The 20,821-nt window shown below is 39.6% G+C and overlaps 1 protein-coding gene across 1 annotated transcript in view; it reads left to right on the top strand.

Moving 5' to 3' along the window:
• Positions 1-12,562, top strand: part of LMO4 (LIM domain only 4) — a 15,439-nt gene extending 2,877 nt beyond the window's left edge. The window contains exons 2-5 of the mRNA XM_042030278.1: positions 24-262; positions 7,086-7,182; positions 7,540-7,695; positions 11,812-12,562. Of these exons, the coding sequence (XP_041886212.1) occupies positions 27-262; positions 7,086-7,182; positions 7,540-7,695; positions 11,812-11,820 (498 nt within the window). The 5' untranslated portion in view covers positions 24-26 and the 3' untranslated portion in view covers positions 11,821-12,562. The remainder of the gene's footprint in view (positions 1-23; positions 263-7,085; positions 7,183-7,539; positions 7,696-11,811) is intronic.
• The last annotated feature ends 8,259 nt before the right edge of the window (positions 12,563-20,821 follow it).

The following is a 20,821-nucleotide window of genomic DNA, read 5'->3' as shown; positions in this document are numbered from 1 at the left end:
CCCCCGCCCCTCTCTCCGCGCAGGCCATGGTGAACCCCGGCGGCAGCGCGCAGCCGCCCCCGGTCACGGCGGGCTCCCTCTCCTGGAAGAGGTGCGCCGGCTGCGGGGGGAAGATCGCCGACCGCTTCCTGCTCTACGCCATGGACAGCTACTGGCACAGCCGCTGCCTCAAGTGCTCCTGCTGCCAGGCCCAGCTGGGGGACATCGGCACCTCCTGCTACACCAAGAGCGGGATGATTCTCTGCAGAAACGACTACATCAGGTGAGGCGACGGCCAGGCTGGTGAGGACTGCTTTCCCCCTTTCTCGCTGCCTTTTTCTCCATTTTTCTCTTTTTCCACCCCTTTTTTTTCCTCGTGGTGGGTGTCCGCAGGGCAGAGGGGTGGGCTGGCTCAGGATGGCTCTTTCATTAGGATCGGAGAGACATGCGGGTGCGGATGTTAGCGCCTAGCCCAGGGCGAGTTGCGATTGCCAAGTGGAGGGAAGAGTTGGGGGGGCTGAACGACGACTGTAACTTTAAAGTGGTTTGTCAGCACAAAACAAGTCCCAACTAAAAATAAACAGCAATCAGAGAGGCTAAATTAATCTGCTTTGTTGTAGTGTTGAAGGAGAAGTGTGCATATCTGAACAGTAAATGTTAAAATCGTAGAGCTTAAATAAGGCTGTGGCAGAGGTGCTAAATAATGAAATGCCTGCCTTTAGTATCTGATTAATTATGATATTTACATAAGCACCTTTAAACTCCTTTGAGTGGAAACAGAATGACTCATTCTCTGTTCTCCTTGTGAAAGAGCTGATTAACCATCAGTTGGAGGGCCGTGGATTCTACTTACAGCAAAAACCAGTGGTATGATGTTTGTCTTAGCATTGTTACAGAGAAGCTTTGAACCGGCATTTCTCTTAACTTCCAGTACAGACAATGCAGGAGATAGCAGAGGAGGTATATGCTCTTGCCCTTTATTTCTTACCTCTTCCTCTTTTGAAGCTGTTTGCTTTAAATGCCACAGATTTGGGTAGGGGGAACTAAGCCTCACTAATCTCGCATATGTTGGGGTACAATAAGATTATGCAGAGTATCCCTTCCAACAAGTTTCCAATATAATTAATAGAAAGAATTCATGAGGTCAGGTGCCTGTACGATCTTTTCAGGTGAACTCAAGCTACTTAAACTCATTAATTTAAAAGGAGGCATTTTGAAGGATTACACATTTAATTTGAGTAAATGGTTTGATAGACTGATGCACATGAATGCTTCAAGGAGGTGTTCTGTTTCAACATTCAGTAATTAAAAAAAACAACAAAAAAGCCCCATACCTTCCCAGCATCACAGAAATGCTTAGTTAAAACAAACAGTGTTCTGTTTAAATGCTTCTGGCTTCTCATTAATAGTGAATGTCAAGAGTTAACCCAGGATTTCCCTTCTCTCTGATGGCCAAGAAGTTCCACTTTTTTTTCCTTTCTGGAAAAAAAAAAAAACCCTACCAAAAGCAGCCATCAAATGTTACAAGTTTGCTTATGTTGTAAAACTTATATTTGAGAAGATGTGGATTGTAGTGTGTATATGCACAGAGACCTCCTTACTTAAGAGGATGGAGTTGAGATTTGGTTACTCTGATAGTGCAGCCTCTGACCTGGTACCTGGCTGTGGCTTCACGCAGTTAAGTATGTAAAATATGTCCCGTGGTATGTCTGAGGAATTGAAGCCTTAGTTTTGCTAGTTTCGGGGGTATTTTTAGAGAGAAATGCTAAAAAATCAGCACATTGTGGGGGGTTAATGGTGCTTTTTGGTCATCATCCTTAAGCAACAAGCCTAAGCCTGGCAGAATAGTAATTAAATAGAGCAGAACGGTGTTAGGGAAAGAGTCTTGTTTGAAGTGGAAAAATTGACACTACTGTTAAGATGCACTGAATAGTACAGATTCATCACTCGGCCAACGCCATCAAACAAACCCTCATGTCTGATTGCTACTAATTAAAAAGAGGAGATGCGTCCACTGTGTCCCAGAGGCAAGTTCAGGCAAGCTTATCGCAGTCCTCTGGTTTTGTGTTGCCAAAAATTAATACTCATTTATTTTAATGTAGGCGATTATGAATAGGATGCTTTATCAGATGAGGGGTTTGAATTGATCTCCTTGTCCTATTGCCTGACTTCTCTTTAGATCTGTGTAATTTGACTTGCAAAAATAACTCTGACAGATGCTTGCTGAAACTTGAACTGGACACTGTACACTCAAGGTGGGGTAGGATGGTGTGGCGCTGCCAGGGTTGAGTTAACTTGGAGCTTTCCTGCTGGAAATTGACTTTGCAGGCTTCCTCGTGGGTCATGCTGCCATGAGCGAGGCCCTCGCCCTTTTTGTGTTTGAAATGGCCCCATTTGGCTGTGGAGGCAATGCTCTGACAGCGAGGCGCTCTGGTTCCCCTCTGCCATTCTTCTTCTCTCTTAGTTTTCTGGCGGGCTTTTGTGGTGGCACATTCTCTTCCCCAGGCAAGAGCCACGGGCACCGTTCTCAGCCGGAGACGCGGGGCACGCTGGATACGACTGACAAAATGGGAAAGAGGATTGATCGGCCCACAGGTGCCAGGTGAAAGGGACTTGACTCCTTCGGGCCAAGACCCCAGGGCCATTTATTAATGAGGTTTTTAGCTGTCTGAAGCTGTATGTGGGGTTTTTTGTTGTTGTTTAAACAACACAACACTCCCCTTTCCCTCCCTCTCCCCCCCAAAACCCGAAAACAAATTGGCCGTAGAGCTAGAGCTTCCATTGAAGGCCAAGGTTCCTGGGAAAAGAGAGGGAGGTGGAAACCCTGGTCCTTTCCCCTCCTTCCTCACGGCGAGCAACGCGCTCAGGGAGGGGAGCGGAGCGGAGCGCAGCCCTCCCAACCTTGAGATGCCAGATAAAGCAGCAGCGTGGCAGCGAATCCGCACAATTAAAAGCTTTAATTAGTGTCTCCTCCATTTTCTCTTAGTTCTGATAGGTTTTATCTAATGAGATCTGGTCGCTGGCTTAGATCTGCTCGGAATGACGTGTCCGAAATGAATGAGAGCCGCGTCGCAAACAAAACATTTAATTAACAAAATTGGCCTCTAAGAGAGAGCAGGGAGTGGTGGGGAAGGGGGAAGAGGGGGAGGCTGCCCGGGCGCTTTTTAAAGGGGCAGCGCCCGGCGCCCCTCCCCGGGCGGCCGCTCCGCACAGCGCGGCGGGGGCGCAGCCCCGGGGGCGGGGGGCGGCCGGACCTGGTCGCGCTGCAGTGAGGCCGCGCCAGGGAGGGGGCCGCCGGGCAGCCAGTTCATTTCCCTGGTAATCAGCGGCAAGCTGCTATATTCAGGGAATGCTGTCCCTTTAATTGAACAGGCTAGGTAATTAAATGGCACTTTTCCAATAGGACGTGCTAGGTAAATCTAATAGTTGGTTATTTAATATCACTTTGAAGTCTGCCCACTCAAGCACAATGACAGCACAGGAGCATGTGAACTATTAGCTAGGAAAAAAAAAAAAAAAACAGGATCTCAAAAATTAATTAAATCGCATGCAATTTAGGGGGAACGTTTATCTTGATTTGTCATAACAGAATTAATTCAAGGCCTCCAATTCACTTGGGGGCAGATCTGTTACTCTGAATTAACCAAGCGTAATTTGGCTGGTTTTTTTTTTTCCTTTTTTTTCTTCCTCTTCTCTAATGCAGCACTTGCCATTATGCACAGCCCCCCTTTTAAGTATCAATAGCTTCTGGTGCTTTTAAGGTGCTTGGTCTCTAGTTATTCTGAAGTACGTTTAATGGACTTGGCTTCAGGCATAATTTCTGTGTTGCCTTTCTTTGTTACATTTAATATAGCTGGTGCAGAATTTAGATTAAATGTGGGGAATGTACAAAAACACTGATTCCTTCTGGATCAGTAGGTCTGGATGTGCATTTCTCTTTGCTAGGGCTTGGATGGATATATGTATGTGAACACAAATGTGCACCGCGTCGTGCAAGAATCAGAGTGCTTAAATCTGTGTCCACAATTTTGGAAAGCAGTGGAACCTTATTGTGTTAGTACAAGTTGCTAGAGACGTGTTTCTGCTGATGCTGAATTTTGAGCAGCAAGATGGGAAACTGGGTTGAGAAGATTTCTTGCTGCTTTCATTCCCACTCTCCTACAGAAAGTTCTGAAAAAAAACCCCACCCAAAAAAACCCCACCAACAAAAAACACCAGGAGCATTTGGGGGTGTGGGGAATGCTGTGTTGGAACCACACAGTAGTTAATTTAAGGTGGCTCAGTAAAATGCTGCGAAGTGTAGAAGAGCTGCCTTGTCCATACAGGGAACCTCTTGATGTCTGTGATTGATTGCATTGCCCAAATGTTGAAATATTAATGACCTTCTTGGACTGAGGACCCAAAGAGGAAACTGAAACCAATTCTGTCATCACAATTAAAGAGTCCCCTGGCTTTAATTAGCCTGACCTGGGGTATCTCTACCCATTGCTGCAGTTAAAGAGAAAAGAGCCCATTAAAGTCCAGTCTGAGACCGATAGCTACTTAATTGAGCACCTAAAGCCTCAAGCCTTTTAAATCAAATACTGTCCTGGACAGTCCCCCTGGTTAGATAATTAGCTCTCTAGCTTCCCAGAAACCATGCAAAACAACTTTTTCAGTAAAGAATAGTTAATGTGGAAGACTTCCGTTACTGGTAAGGAGGAATAACATTTTTTTAAAAGGTAAAACCTTTTTCCTGTTAATGGTATTACAGAACAAAACCATTCATAACAGTAGAGAAGGAAAAATAAGTTTAATTTTCTTGGTAAATAATAATAAGCAGCAGAAAGGTGTTCTGAGTTTGTAAGTAACTTTTAGAAATTTTTGCAGAAGATTCAGCTGAAGTGTCTTCCCAAAGTAGAGTTGTTTTGGGAACATGCCTGGGGAAAACTTAAGATATGTGGAAAGCCTCTGGATTAGTTTGACTCCGTTTATTAGAATTCACAGACATTCAAGGTGTGGGACCACTCTAGTTCAGAGAGAATAGTATAACAACTGAATGCTTAATGAAGACAAGTAGTGCAATGAGATCAGCATTCTGAAAGCTGTGTTTTCAGTTGGGTGGTGCAATTGTATGGGGGGGAGGGAAGAGGGGGTTGTGAGAGACGGCTCACCATGTTCAGATTCTCCTGGACAACTGACAGCGTCTGTCCATCTTCTCCCTTCTAGCCAGCAATGCCCTTGCTGCCACCCCCTTACTCTGGATTGTTGGATCTTTGCTGTAGAGATGTAGTGCATTTCTGCCTTTTCTCACAGCCCTTTCCGTGCACCTTCTCTAGTGCCAACTTCGTTACTAGTAACAATGAAGGAAGAAAAAAGCATATTGCAATGCTTTGGAAGTAACCTCGGTGTATCATGTAACTATTCGGAACTGGTCCTGGTTTGGAGGATGCCCTAATAATGGACCTTTAGTTGCCAGACAGTTTAGTCCCTTTGGCGGGAGGTCCTGACAATGTATTAGTTCAGCTTTCCCTTTGTAACCGCTGTGATTCTGCAAGAACGTGTCAATGTGTCGTGGATCTCAGACTAATTAGTTTTGAAATGGAGTTTTGATTGAACTCTTCAAATCGATGCTGCTGCAAAATTTGTTTCTCAGCTTCCTATTAAAAGCCATCTTAAGGGGCAGTTTTACTACTCTCTCTGTCGTTCAGTCGATACATTTAATAACAACTTACAGGCTATTTTCAATAAAGTGGCGACAGCAAATTAGTAGTTTGAACATGACAAGCCTCCTCTGCAAGCTCAGATTCTGGAAATTCAAAGCAATTATTTTTATACAGAGGCACACTGCAATCATTCAGATTACGGGTATTCTGTTGTAATGCGTGTCCTAGGTTGACACAAACAGAATTTTATGACTTTATTTGGACAGGAAGGAGATGCAAATATTAATATTTATTATGACACCAATACGCTAATTTGTAAATCCTATTACTGTGTTTTACATCGTGCAGAAAAGTGGGTCGGTGACCCTGCCAGCTAGTTCAGTTTCCTTTTTTACTGCGAAATGAATTGTGGTAGTCTTTATAAATATTTGTGTCTATTAGAGACTCGTGCAAAAGCAAATAACGTTTTTTCTAATTCTAGCTAACACAGCCTGTAAAAGTAAAACTCAATAATCATTATTGTATTATATTTTGAATCAATGCGTTGTACCTTTAAATGGATTTGAAGAATTATGTATATATTTTTCTTCACCACTCTTCCGCCTATTCCCCCCTCCCCCCACTGCGTGTGCCCCCCCCAATGGCAGATGTTGTGGTCTCATTTGATTGCATAGGAAAACTGCAGTGATACAGCAAACACCCAGAGAGATATGATGACAAATGGGTCCAGATCCCGGTAAATTACTTTCTGCTCAAATCGAAATTTCATTCAGTTTGTTGCTAGCAGAGATGAAGTAATCTAAATTGTGGACTCAGGAGCAGATAGAGGGAAGTTGGAGCAAGCATTTCATTATCAAGAGAGAGAGAAGGTTAGGATGAAAGAGATGAGCAGAGGCAAATCTAAAGTGTTGACACCATGATTGAAAAGGTTAACCCATACACATTATATATCAACCTGGATAGCAGAGAGTTTCTAATGGAAACTCTGCACTGATGGAGGTTTACTGGAGTTTCAATACACTGAGCATGATGTCTTCTTAGATATACAATCAAATCCTCTTAACCCTTTTGATGACTCATATCTCAAGATATGATTAAAGTACAAAAGACTTCTTCATATAATTTCAAGGACACAATGCATTTAAACTCCAGTCATGAATTGTATCTTTTTTTTATGATGAACCCAGTAATCTGATAAAATGTGTGTAGTACAGAATTGTTTGTGTTTCTGGAGGTGTAAGTCAATATTTCTGATTAAATCCCGTGTAACCACATCCCAGGTAAGGTGAAGCTACCAGTTGTTACACAAAAATACACTTTTTCATATTATGAAACAAAGCAAGTTGGAAGATGAGGGTCAGAAGTCTAAAATAGTTGTGTGATAAACCATGGCAGTGATGTGCAAAAATGCCTAGAGCCTTCTGTGTATTAAATTATTCACAATCATCACCTCTGTTTCAGGTTATTTGGAAATAGTGGTGCTTGCAGTGCCTGTGGACAGTCCATTCCTGCTAGTGAGCTGGTCATGAGGGCACAGGGCAATGTCTATCATCTTAAGGTGAGGGGGTTTTTCTGTGTACTTTTGTTTTTAGTAGCTGATTAGTACTGCTGTGCCTCTTTAGTGTAAAACCTGCATCTGCTTATGAATGGAATGCAAAATAATAACTAGAAGAATGAGTATTTATTATAAAGTTTTCCTTAGTGCATAGCTTTGTTCCCTCGTAATTGGTAGAACTCTCCTTGAGTTACGTACTGCACAGTCCCAACAGGTAAGACTAATGCCATACTTGGAGATACTGGAAACCAAGCAGCTCCATATCTCAACTACACTTGCAGTGTCTGAAGTGTAATTTTCAAACCTGCAGCATACTTAATTTGTGCTGTAGTTTCAGTTGCTGTCTCTTTCATTTTCCAGTGTTTTACATGCTCTACCTGCCGGAATCGCCTGGTCCCCGGAGATCGGTTTCACTACATCAATGGCAGTTTATTTTGTGAACATGATAGACCTACAGCTCTCATCAATGGCCATTTGAATTCACTTCAGAGTAATCCACTACTGCCAGACCAGAAGGTGAATACTCCACAATTACTAATGAGCTTTCTTAGAGCTAAATGAAGATCAGTTTCTTTTCATCATTCTAATAGTGGACATTCCCTAGCCCTGCAGAGACCTTTAAGTAACTGAACTCACCTTAAGTTATTTAGGCACAGGGTGTGGGAGAAAATAGTAACCTTTTAAATATGACATACAGGGTGAGTCAGTTTATTTTGGTTTGGGCACGTGCATCTCTACAGGTGTTGAACTCCTTGTGTACAAAGCATACATCAATATAAACCTTTAAGAAAGAAGTATTTTATAATCTTGAAATTAAGGGCTACAGGAGAACAGGTTTCTGAGGGAGGAAAATTAGATCCTTTAATATGGAAATAAATGTCTTGTGAAGAGAAGGTTTCTGGACTAAACGAATGTATTTCATTTTAATATTAAGGTTTTAGTTGAGGAAGCATGCCGAAGTACTCTTTCAGAAGTAGTTGCTTGCCTGTTTTGTGTGTCATAACTCAGATTTTAAAACCAAAGTGCTTTTTTCTTAGTGTTCCGTAACACTAATAGCTGAACTAGAGATTGTGTATCTCTATGGTTGATAGTTTTGGTTTCTAGCTAAATGAGTAAATAATGACTGTACAAATCATAGAGTGAAGAAGAAGAAAAAATTTTTGATCAACAGTTGTCTTGTAACTCTGAAACTAGATAGTTTTAGATGTATTTTAATCTCCTTAATCAGTCCTAAAGCTATGCAAGTTGAGTGCATTTTGATAACTGCTGTGCCTAATTTGTAACAATTACTGTCAACCTTGAGTTAAGAGACTGTTCATTCCACCCTGGTCCAGAAAAGAGTGGATGTATGACTCTTTCACATAATTTTATTCACATCATATTTCATACTGATTATGTATTGATGACATTGATTCATTTACTCTTTACAGCGCCACTTGCTTGGATATTAAATCTTATTGACCACAGATGAATTTTAATTTCAGATTGGTGATAGATTTTTCCATCAGCTCTGATAGTATATTTGACTTTTTCATCATTAACCCAGGCAATCGCACAGCACTGAGTTATTGCAATGAAACAAAAAGTGCACACTTCAGTTGGTAATTCTTTATAGATTTACAATAGGAACTTCATTAATGTCTGTAAGGATCACAAAAAATAACATTTATTTGCAAGTAGGAATTCAGAAGATTAAAAAATAATCTGGGACAAATGCGAGGCTGATCTATTCTGTAGTGTACAGTATATGTTGTTGTGCTTTTAGTGAGTGGAAAAACATGTCCGAGAAAACAGAAACTGTTCTTTAATTTACGTGAGTTTTTTTGGTTGTGTTGCTACATTTCAATATCTGTGTTTGCTTTTTTTTTTTACTGTGCATAAATTTACTGATTAATTTTAAGCATTCTTTCAAGTCTTATATAGTGAATGTAATTACACCAAAATAAAGCATGGGCCTTTTTTATTTACTTAATTTGTCAATTGAGGTGATGAGAGAATTGAGTACAAAAATGCTACATAGTTAGGCAGAACAAAGATAATTAAGATTGGAAGAGAATGTGCAGCCTCTTCTCAAGGAAGTGCAAATACAGTTAAAGATTCATAGATTTATACTGTTGTGAATTTTAATGAAACAAATCTGTAATATAGACTAGCTAGCAGTGATTCTGTTAAATGAATATTTATAGGTATCCCATTTCAAAATATAGGTAAAACCATTTATCTTTATACACTGCAGTAAAAGGTTTACCATTCTGAGAGTGGTTTATCCACTTGTCTTCTACGAATGAAAAGTTTAATGTAACTTCAAATAGGTGTCTAAATTGTCATTTAGTTTTATCAGTTTCTTTCTCTGCCTTAGCAAAACATAAAAATGATTTAGTTGCGATAAAAGCAGTAGACATGATGAGGAACACAGAACATGGAAAAGAGAAGTAAAACGGGACTGGGCTTGCAGAGCTCGTGACTGTAGGCACCTGGTGGGAGCTAAATGCAAGAAGGAGAGTGGTGAGAGCAGGTTTTTGTTAGCTCCTGTCACTGACTGGGAGTGGCATTGCTGCAGCCAGAGCTGAGGCAGATGAGCAGCTATTAGGGAGAAGGTTGAGGGGACACGTAGTTTGAGGGTTTTTTTTCTTATAATACAGTCTCTCTAGAAATTGTTCTAACTTCTCCTGCTGGTTTTCAAAGAGAATTGCAGAGCACTGAAACTCCAGAAAACAAACACAGTTAAAGAGATAAGTTGATAATTCGTGTATTTGTCAGGTTTCTGGAACTTTGGAAGCTACAGGGGCAGTTGCTAAGAGAGTTGTGTTTTATATTTTGCTTTTTTAACAGTCTAAATATTTTAACATCTTTAACATCTGAGATATTTTCCAGAAAGCTGCATGTTTTCAGGCCACTGATTAAAAATATTCTTCCACTGTAACAGAGTTGGCTGTATCATATGTTTTATTAAACATTACAGATCAATCATTTTCCAGGTTATTCTATCACTAGAGAGTATAGACATAGAATATGCACAGGTTTGGTTTTTTTTATTTAACCAAAGAGATTGAGAGACTCCCAGCATTCAAACACACTTCTGTTGCGCAGGTGAAGGTGACAGTTATGAACTTACTCTTGTCTCAGTGCAGTTTACCGGTGACCGGTGCAGGCAGGAAGGGTTGCATGGCTTAACTTGGTTTAAAAACGTGGGATTTTTTTTTTAAGGAGACAAATGCAGGGATGTTTGCCATTCCTGCCTCTTGCCTCCCTGAGGCAATTCACACATGTAAATTGTAACTTCCCATCACTTGCCCTGTAGTTTAAGAAAATCCCTGTTTTCTCTGAAATCGGTACTGCTTGCCTGCAGAGTGCAAACTTATTTTGCGATGTCCTGTGTGCTGTTTCATTTGAAGGGGCTGTATTGTCAAGAATTCGCTCTGCTTTTTTTGGTACTGGTAGTATTCCTGTAGTATTTCTTGTTTGCAACAGTATTACCACATACTAAAAGTGTAAATTTTCCACTGCTTGGCAATGTTTGTAACAAATGCTTGTCTTCAGCTTCTATACTTTTAAATAAAGTATGAGTTACGTTACGTCTCTTAGAGAAGATCTCAAAAATCTTCTAGTTTACATATCATTCAACAATTCCCTTGTAGTTACATAATTGGTGTTGTCTGTGTCCATAGTAGAAGATATTTGATGCTCATTTATTAAATATGCTTGCTGGCTGCTCCCTAATCTTTGTTCTGGACAGACAAATTACCTTTCTCACACTGAGCTTCGGCTCTGGGGAATTAAACCTCCAAGCCTCTACTACTTTAATTAGCTTGAAAGTGGGGGGTTGCAGTTACTAATAGACCTCAGGCTTTTAGTAACTTAGAGAAAGGGTGGAAAAAGAACTTCCTGGGAAGCGCAAAATGCCATTTAAAAGCCATAAAAATCTAATATATATTATTTCATTTTGGTAATTGCAAACAGATTGTATTTGAAGACTATGGATGATCATTTCTATTTTATCCATGAAAGTTTAGATTTTTATTGAGTTAGACACTTTTAATTATCACAATTCATTAACACCAGTATGAAAGCACATGTTTGACTTCTTATATTAAAATGTTTATGTAACATTAACTAACGTACCAGATGAGGAATTTAAATGGGAGGGGGGAATCCTGAAATATCTATATTTAGCTCTTGTGCAATGCAGCATATTAACCAAAGTTGCCTTAGGAGGATATTGGCTGTACTTCATATTTGCTTTACACACTATTTCTTCTATTTACAAGATCATATTACTTGCTTCTTCAAAGGCATGGCATAATGGTTCTTCCCTTTTAAACGGGGCCCAGAAAAACCACCTTATTCACTGTATGATTTGTTACCAGAAAGTACCCTTATTTCTTGTTGTAGTCTCTTTTTTTTTTTATGTCTGCTTTCTTTAGTAGTGAAACTGTGAAAAATGTTTGCTTTTTGCTATTTAAAGTTGAAATGCTAGCAGTATGAATGGCCAGTGTAGAAAGCCTTAATCAAGTCACAGTTGGAAAGTAGTCTAATAAAAAAGAGATTAGTGAATAGGGAAAAGACAAAAGCAGTCATGTTGTCATTTCCTATCTCAAATTTAGCTAAGATACCCATTTTTATTTCTTGCAGGTCTGCTAAAAGGTCAGAGTAATGCAGAATGCGTGCCTTCATCTCAAATTTTGTTCATCACAGATGGATCCCATGTCTCCAAGTAGACAAGTCACCTTTGTAGCTAGCATCAATGCCAGCTCCATACCATTGCACCTTCTTTATTCTTGATTGCCCTTCCCGCATTTATTGGTGTATTAAAATGACTGAATATGAACATTAAGGACTCCATGAACCTGGGCTAATGGGAGACTGTAGAGAAAATGAAAAAAGATCCACCAGAGGACGTCTTGGGGAGGGTGGGTGGGGAAGATGACTAATGAAGCTAATTAAAAGAAGCATTGAAATCTGCTTTCTACCCTCATTAACAATTAGCAGGGCACTGGCCAGTTTGTACCCTGTGTTTTACCTTAACAACATTCTATTTGCTCTTTGTATATTTAAGTGTTGTAAGGAAATGTGTTTCAATCAAACTGAACATGAGATAAAGATGTGGCTTTTGTGATATTCTATCACAAACACTTTTATTGTATCTCTGTAAAATACAATGTATGTATGCATGTAAGTGTTCTTGTCCTAATGTTGCTACTTCCCATGGCAAAAAAAAAAAAAAAAAAAAAAAGAAAAAAGTCAGGCTCATAGCAGCTACTGTGTAGAAATTTTCACCTACTTCTAATTTGCTGAATGAAGAAAAATCTTTTATTTGTGATATTTTCAGAGACATTTGCTCTAGTATGGTGTATTTAAATAATAAAAAGTAAAACAAAACTGAGTATGGGTTTTAGAAGCTTTGCTTTTTTTAAAATTGCATTCTAAACATTCTGCAACTTCATCTTACAAAGTCATTATCTTAATTGTCAATTACCTTTAAAAGTAGGTTTTGGTTTGGATTTTTTCTTTTGTCTTATGCCAGTAAAGACTCTGCTAACCTACTTCACCATGTTACTTTTGGCAAGGATAACAAGTACTCCAAAATTATATTTTTTTTCATAGAGATTCTTAATTCTGGTAACAGCAACTATATTGCAATTCCCATTGCAGTGAATAACAGCACACACAGAGGTACTGTGGTCTCTTTCTTTCCAGTTCCTTCTGTGTTAAGGGTGTGCACATGTCTCTGAGCCTGCAAGCATAAAGAGGGTATGAATATACCGTAAGAGGTCAAAAAAATAAAAGCAAACGAAAGGTCTGTACCTCATGCTGAGCACTAGAATTGAGTATTCATGACAAGGAATACAATAGCTATTCTGATCTGAACAACATAAAGTTGTGTTTGCTGGGGTGAAAGAATTTAACTTTTCAACACTGATAATCTTAAGGAAAGAAAAAAATCTGTTTCCTGGGCTGTTTCTGAGAACTACCTGATCTCAAAATATGATTTGTTCTCTGAAAGCAAACAAAAACCACCTCCCCACAAAGCAGCAGAGCCACCTTTAAGCTTATAAAGGGAACAACTTCATTTTCCACGTTTTTCCCATCAGCTGTTTTGTAGTAGATCTGTATAGAATACTTTTGAGAAAAAGAGAATCTGAATTTTCATGTTTTTAGCAAGAATACTAACATGGGATCTGTGGCTGTGCACTGTATGCCCTCAGTCAGGAACCTGCAAGCAATGAATCTGCCTTTGCTGCAATTAAAAGCAAATCAATATTAAGAAGTACTCTACTTTTATAGGAAACTAATGCATTCACAACACATCATTACTTTGTTTAATTCTGTTTTTTAGAAGGTGTTCACTACTTGGCATGCTTGGTTATGGAGTGAGCTTGACTTACTTGTGATGCTGATACACAAAAAGTTGATTTATAGATTCATCTGTCTAAACAACCAACAGCAGATATTTTTGTTTCAGATTCTACTTCATGACCTCTAGTATATTGGAGGGCTGCTGAATTTCTTCTTTTAACACTTCAGTGCTTGAGGAAGAAGCACTGTTTCAGAGAAAAGAAAATGTAGCAACATATAGTATCAGACAGTAAAGACAAAAGACTACTTGCATAACATATAAAGCACAACATAAATGACTGACACTATGTATGATTTTTAATTAAATGCACTTATGGGTATTTTAAGTAAGTTTCTAAGCTTTTTGATTTGGCATTAAAGTCTTGCAAATTGTGCTGCTTCAATATCTTTGAAAAGACACTTGAAGTCATGTGAATATAGAATTCAAGTATTAGTGAGACTGTAGACATCTTTTTATATTCTTTCAGTATAAGCACTCAAGGTGCAGTGTTTAAATCTAACATGTACAGATTTTTGGTTGTCCAATATAACCTAGAAGTGCTAAGAAGATAGCTAATAACTTATAGTAAGTAATGTAGGATAGCATTTAGTGATGCAGAGGTTGAAGTTCATTAACAGCTTTAAATAAACTATTATATGACTCATTTGTAAAGCACAGCTACCTATTTAATAGCTTACTTTAAAAGCATTTCTTAAGTTGCAGACCTATAAGATTACAAATGTCACTCATGTTAGCATAATCCACATGCAAGTGATGAAGCCTTTGCTTTGATGTGCTAAATTGCAGGAGGACTAATGGAGCTATGAATATACAATAGAACATATTTAAGTAGTATTCTTGCTTTAGGTAAAACACTTTCTTGAAACCAGAGGCATTTCACACAATGAAACAGGGACAGTAGGTGTGGGCAGAGGGCTACTGGAAACTCTTAGATTTGTCCTTATGTGAAAAATCACTTCTTTTTTAGGAGATCTGTAAAGAAAAACACGTATTTGTTCACCTTTTATCACAGGTATTTGCTGCACTGAGGCTGAAATACACCCTCTGCATTTAGTGCTGCTGAAAAGTCAAATAATCATTCAGTAAGAGCTTCCCTTACTTTCAAAATGAATGCTGTTAAAAAAAGGAAATATAACTAATCTGAAATCATCCTCATGAACCTGGATAAAATGCTTTGTCTATACTGCATCTAAACATCTCAATCATATAAATTGTCACTCTTATTAATGAAACAATTTTGTAAAAAGATTGCCCTCTAAATGGGTTTAATGTTTTTACCTATCCAGCTGTCTAGTTATGAGATTTACGCATCCTGGCAGGCACTGGGACATTAAGCCTTTCCAAACCAAATTCTGTTTGCAACAAGATACTGTCTTTTCGGTCCTACATGATTTATCTTTAAATATTTTAACAGGTTATGCAGTATCTTATGAAATACAAAATGAGAACGCCTTAACAAAATGAAGCCTATGAAATTAAGTCACATCTTCAGAATATTAACCACACTGAGTTTGTCTCCCTTTTTCCCTGTTAGTTAACACTGGTAAAATTTGCATCCTCTAACATTAGGGTAAATACTAAAAAAACCCCCAAAACCTCACATACTGGCAGAGTATGCCTTGCTGTCAAGGTGGTGGAGTCACCGCCCCGGAGGTGATAAGGAAAGACTGGACATGGCACTGAGTGCCACGGTCTGGTTGACACGGTGGTGTTCTGACTTGATGATCTCAGAGGTCTTTTTTAACCTGATTCTGTAATTTCAAAAGCATTTCAATTTAAATCTTTTATCAAATTATTTTGCTGGTAGTTGTATGTGAAGTGTGCAGCTTTTTGCAAGTATCTATTCTGAACAGCTCTATTAAAATAAAAAATAAAATTGAGATTAGGAAATTTATGTATATATATTTTTTTTAAGTATTACATTTAATCAGTGTGAAATTGTGTTCTGGGTTTGATGGCACTGCCTGAGACTCCTGTAAATGCAGAACCAGATAACCCTTGTTGCTGCTTGTTACTGGTACTACCAGGTGTATGCCTATTGTCAGTCCAGCTAAGTCACAGACAAGCTTATTGCAATTAAATAGCAATTTGTTTCTATGAAACTGCAATTAAAGTATTACTGATCAGCCATTTTAGATTGGCAGTGCTGTGACTGCATGTTAAACAGAGGAGCTCTCGATTCCTTTCTGCAGTTGGAGAGGCGAGTAACAGTGAGGTGTAACATGCTCACCTCTGTCCCTTGTCAAGCTGGAAGTATGAGTCCTTGCTGAAGTGCTCTGATCTCATCACCAACATGCTGAGAGCGATGACAAGTCAGGGCTGATCTCTGTAAGCTGAACTTGCAGCTTACAGGACCTGAAGTTATTGCTGTTTCTGTTCTGTATAAGCAGGGATGTGTACGCTTCCTACGGGGATGTTTTCAGCTCCAGATTGATTCTGTTGAGAATGGACGGCAAGTTGTGGGCCCCAAGCCAATAACGTTCTGCAGGTCCTGACTTGTTAGAGCTGTGTAAACAGGGCTACTATAGCTCCTTAATCATAACTAATAAAAGACTAGAAGAAAGCAATCAATTACCTTATAAGTTTGGTTTGTTTTGTTTGGGTTTTTTAATAAAGAGCAAAGGTTTATCTGACACAGTGATTATTTTCACACTCATACAAGGGATGAGAGTTTAAAGCAATCCGATGGGCTTACCTGTGTGCACCTGGGGTTTGCTGGCAACTATTTGCTTGTGATACTCCCGGGAAGCCACAGTGCTCCTGCCCCTAGGCCTTGCAGAACCCACCAGCCACTGCCTCGAGTCCCTGGCCAAGCTTGTACCATTCCTGGTTGACTTGAAATCTGAAATGTAAATTTTTGGTGCAAATTAAAAACGTGTTTGTAAGAACTCAGAGAGGAATTAACTTTGTAGTGGTAATTTTTTTAATTATCACCATATTTTGACAAAGTCTGAGACATGTTAACTTTAGCTCCTGAATTTTTGTAGAGTAGAGGCTGTAGACATCCTGGTTCCTCCACAAGAGGGGATGACATCACACCTGTGGCATGCATGAGATAAGCATTGCTTCATTTAGGCACAGATTCTTCTCTCTGAGATGTTCCTTGTGGGGGGAAGGCTTGGGTCCTGCAGTGTGACCCATGGGGTGGGTGATTGCTGCTTGGGAAACTGCTGCAGGTTTGCTGCTCAAGTGGCACATGGGTAACAAATGCCACCTGAGCAGCTCCCAGCTTCTGGCAAATGGCAGGTAAAATGCCTGTGCTTAAACCGAAGTGAAAATGGCCCAGCTGACAGTAAATCATTCACCCTGGTAGAGTGGTCTTATGTCTGAGCCCAAGGCTTGAAAAGAGCCCTGTTTACTGGAGACAGACACTACTGTGTTGAGGAATTTTTTTTTATCCTTCCTCTGTGGGTGTTTTTTAATGAGTTCTGTTGTTGTGTTTCTTTTAACAGTAGTTCTAGCATTAAGCTCACAGAAATGTTTTTGGTGTGCAGGAGGCTGCACAGTTCAGGGGGAGGCAATAGGACATAAGGGGGTAGCTGAGGGTGGCTCACCAGAGGCTTTTTTTACCCCACTCACCTTCAGTTTGTCCACTGAAGGCCCCAGTGGGAGAACAATATTGAGGAAGGCTCTGAGGGGGCTCAGGCCCCTGAAGGACCAGTCCTGAAAAGGGCCTGGGCTTTCAAACAGCAGAGCATGCACCCCAGGAAGCCTGGAAATTTTAATAGGTGCTAACTTTCAGCAAATGTAAGCTGAAAGTTCTCTCATATTCACCATTGTAATGGAGGCCTTGTAGACCATTGTGCCATTTTGTCCCATGTGTAATATCACTCACGTTTTTACGATCATTTTATCTTTTTTAATCAGTTCTCTGCTACATTATTCACCTGAGCTTACAAATGCTGAAGCTTGAAAACTGATTTTTTTTGAATCATCAAAATGTCTGAAAAAGATAACATTTCGCTTTTTAGAATTGTTTTTATTTGCTGCTATGTATTTAACTTTTAAAAATCCAAATCAAAACAAAAACCCTCAACAATTTTGTTGAAATAGTGCTACAAACTATAGCATTAAGACCAAAATTAGGCTTGAGACATGCCTGCCCCAAAAGCATTTTTTTTTTTGAGAGTATAGTGGAGAGAAAGTGGACGTTTTGAAAAAAGTTGTTCTTCCTGGTTGGGTGCTGGCCCCAGTGAAGCTGCCTGTGAGGAGGGCACCGTGCTGCTGAGCACAGTGAAATGGGCAGCATGAAAGGAGCCCCCCATAGACAGAGCCTGCTCTGCGGCCTTTCCCAGCACTGCTGAGGGGTCCCCTCTGGTGCCCATCGTGTCCTTTGCTCCTAGTGGTGGCTGCTGAGCAAGCCAAAGCTCGCCCTGTGCAGTCAGATTCCTCTGCAGCTAAACCAGATGATGTTTCTTTCTCACATTGTTGGAATATGCTGTTAATTACATTTTGAAATATCCATATACTTTTCCTCTTAGGGGATCTTACAAGCAAGATTCTTGCTAACAACTTCTGTGGTTCACCATAACCTCTCAGAATAATCATTGCTTCCATTGAACCTATGCCAGTTGTTTTGTTAAACTAAGTTGAGAGAACAGGGCCTATATTAATTCTCGAAAGGCAAGAGATTGCCCTGTGATTTGGGAAAATCTTGATTGCTTACAATATGAATAAATGAATGAGGCAGATATTAACTTTACACCTGACTTCAATTTCTTTGAGCAGTGAAGAAATGTCCAGTAGGAGGGTAAAAATCCAGCTAAAACTCATAAGCCAGCCATTAATAGGCTAACTTTATTGTGCTGTAAAATCTTCAGCTGCTTATAGAAAACAAAGGGGCAACGAATGCAGTATTTGTCTTTTATTCTTAGAAAAAAACACTAAGATCAAACAGCCCCTAAAGACTGAGCTGATCTGCATCCCACTTCCATATTTTTGGGTATCGTCTGATATTCATTCCACTGATGTATTTGATAGGTAATTATATCAGCCATATCGAGATGCTGATACCAAATAGTGGAAGACTTCAGTGTTTTGCCATAAAGCTTATATCCCTTTTTACTGAACTCTCATCACACTTGAGATCTGCAGCAATCATTCGAAAGCTGTAGTTGGTATTTTTGTGCTTATGCCACATTTAAAAATTATTATTCTTGCTTCATCAGTTAGTCTTTTTAGCTGACTTGAAAAAAAAAGCATATTGCAAATGAGCTACTATTCTTACTTGTTGTTTTAAGAAGGGTAAGCACTGAAGTGTTCAAATGGAACAGATTATACCTTTAATTACATCCAAACAGGATGCTGAGCTGATTTTTCTATTTTCCGTTTAATTGCTATAGTTCAAAAAGATATTGCAAATTTGTAGATGAATTATTTAAGCATAGCCTTCTGGCCTCTGTATTTACGGGAGAGACCAAACAAGGGGGGGAAAAAGAAAACAGAATTTAAAGGGGAAAATTACTATTTCCTTCTTTAAGGAAAAATTTGAATAAAACATCTTGGGGGAAGCGTTTTACCTGGATAGATATTTTATGCTTCGTGGGAGCATCTTGGGACTTCATGGGATTTGCTTGTATCCCACCAGCCACAGTGGGTGCCTCACTTCTGAGGGACCCCCTGTCTTGTGCTATGGGTACAAAAGTGCTGTTTCTTCTCCAACCTGCTCTTTGGTGACTGTGCTGCTTCACAGATGCGATCCCAACCAGCCACTCTTTTCACTGATGTGCTTGATCTCCGTTCTCCTACGTACAAAATGAGAATAATGGAAGCAAGCACAATTCATCACTTCTTAAACTAAATATATTTCCATTTTGTTTGCATGTGCATGTGTATATATCATTCACCGTATATATTTTGAATATGTACAATGACATTACAACCAGTGATAAATCCTACTCACTTACTGTATGTGTTATTTGCTGCAACATTAAACTCAGTAAGAATTTTATATGTAACTTGTACCAAAACTAAATATATTGTGAAATTGATGCACAGTTGTAAACAAGAACATCACTCCCTGCTTCAACACAGTTGAAGGTGGCAGCTTGTGTGGCAATTCTTTTGTAAACAACTGCAGACTTTCCAAAGAATAAGCCAGTTAATTACACTTTTAATGATGTTTTTAGGAAATAGTATTCTTGGGGGAGAAAAAACCCCAACCTATAAACCAACAAAAAAAAGTAAACCTAAAGCTCGTACTGTATAAAGAAATGCTGTTGGTGAAAAACTGGACTGTGCTGGGCACAGGTCTTTTGTTCCCCCCATCTTATTTTTTTCTTCTACTGAACTTGCCTGCATAAAGTACTTTTTTACAGCTCTACTGTGAATTCAAAGAAAGATGACACTGGCACAATCTATTTAAGTTTTTTGGTGGATTATCTTATTTCATTATTTTCAATACTGCTAAGTATGTGCTACCCACTTAGCTGGTGCAGTGCATAGCAAAGCTCAAAATGTCCTCTTAAATACACAAAGCTTATGCAAGGCCGTGACACAAGTAGGTTTTAAACATCAGCAGTGTTGGCAGCTTTGAAGGGATGATACGATATAGCCTTGCCAACACGTCACAGGTTACAGGGAGAGATTCAGGAAGAAACTGAACTAACCAGAGTAAGAGTAGGACACAACTTTTATTGATGAAGTTCAGGGGAAAGAGGCACCAGGGGCAGCTGTATTAATCCCATAATAACTTGAAATATAATCAGTACATTGCTGCAGGGATGGCTAGGAAGGCAGGGAGGTGAAGGTGTCAGGGTTTAAGTTCACAGGCTTTCCCAGTTCATTAAAAAGTGAATCAATCAGAAAAACAGGCTGGCTTTTCAAAGGGCTGGCAGTTGTGAACGGGCTTCGGACGTTGGGAGGAACACAGATGGTGAGCCCGGCCTTGTACAGGGGCTGCTGGAGCTCACCAGCCATTCATTTGAGGAGACGGCTGTGTTTTACCCTGCTCAAGCCAGTAAAATGTGTTATAATGTGCTAGGGGAGATTCTGGCTGGATTCTGAGAACTTAAAAGCTAGGCAGTGTTGGTGCTGTGGGCCATATAAAGGTGATGCTGATAGATGTTTATAAAAGGAAAAAAGTTTTGTTTTATAATTTCTAGAGCGGTGGTTTAACCAGCAGGCAAATGGGCAGAAGGAGTCTGCCTACAGGACCCCTCTTTGTAGGCAGCTGGTATAGTAATTAGCTCATTACTATTAATTTTTGCCATCCCTGGACTGATCAGTGATGTATTTTTAAAAAAAGAGTGGAATTCATGTATCTGGATCTGGCATTTCCTACAT

The sequence above is a fragment of the Corvus kubaryi genome, unplaced genomic scaffold, assembly GCF_017639235.1.
Source record: "Corvus kubaryi isolate FWS band 111438036 unplaced genomic scaffold, C.kubaryi_AGA036_p1.0 37334, whole genome shotgun sequence".
NCBI lineage: Eukaryota > Metazoa > Chordata > Aves > Passeriformes > Corvidae > Corvus > Corvus kubaryi.
The sequence above is the reverse complement of the archived record's forward strand: the minus strand, read 5'-3'. Positions and strand labels throughout refer to the sequence as shown.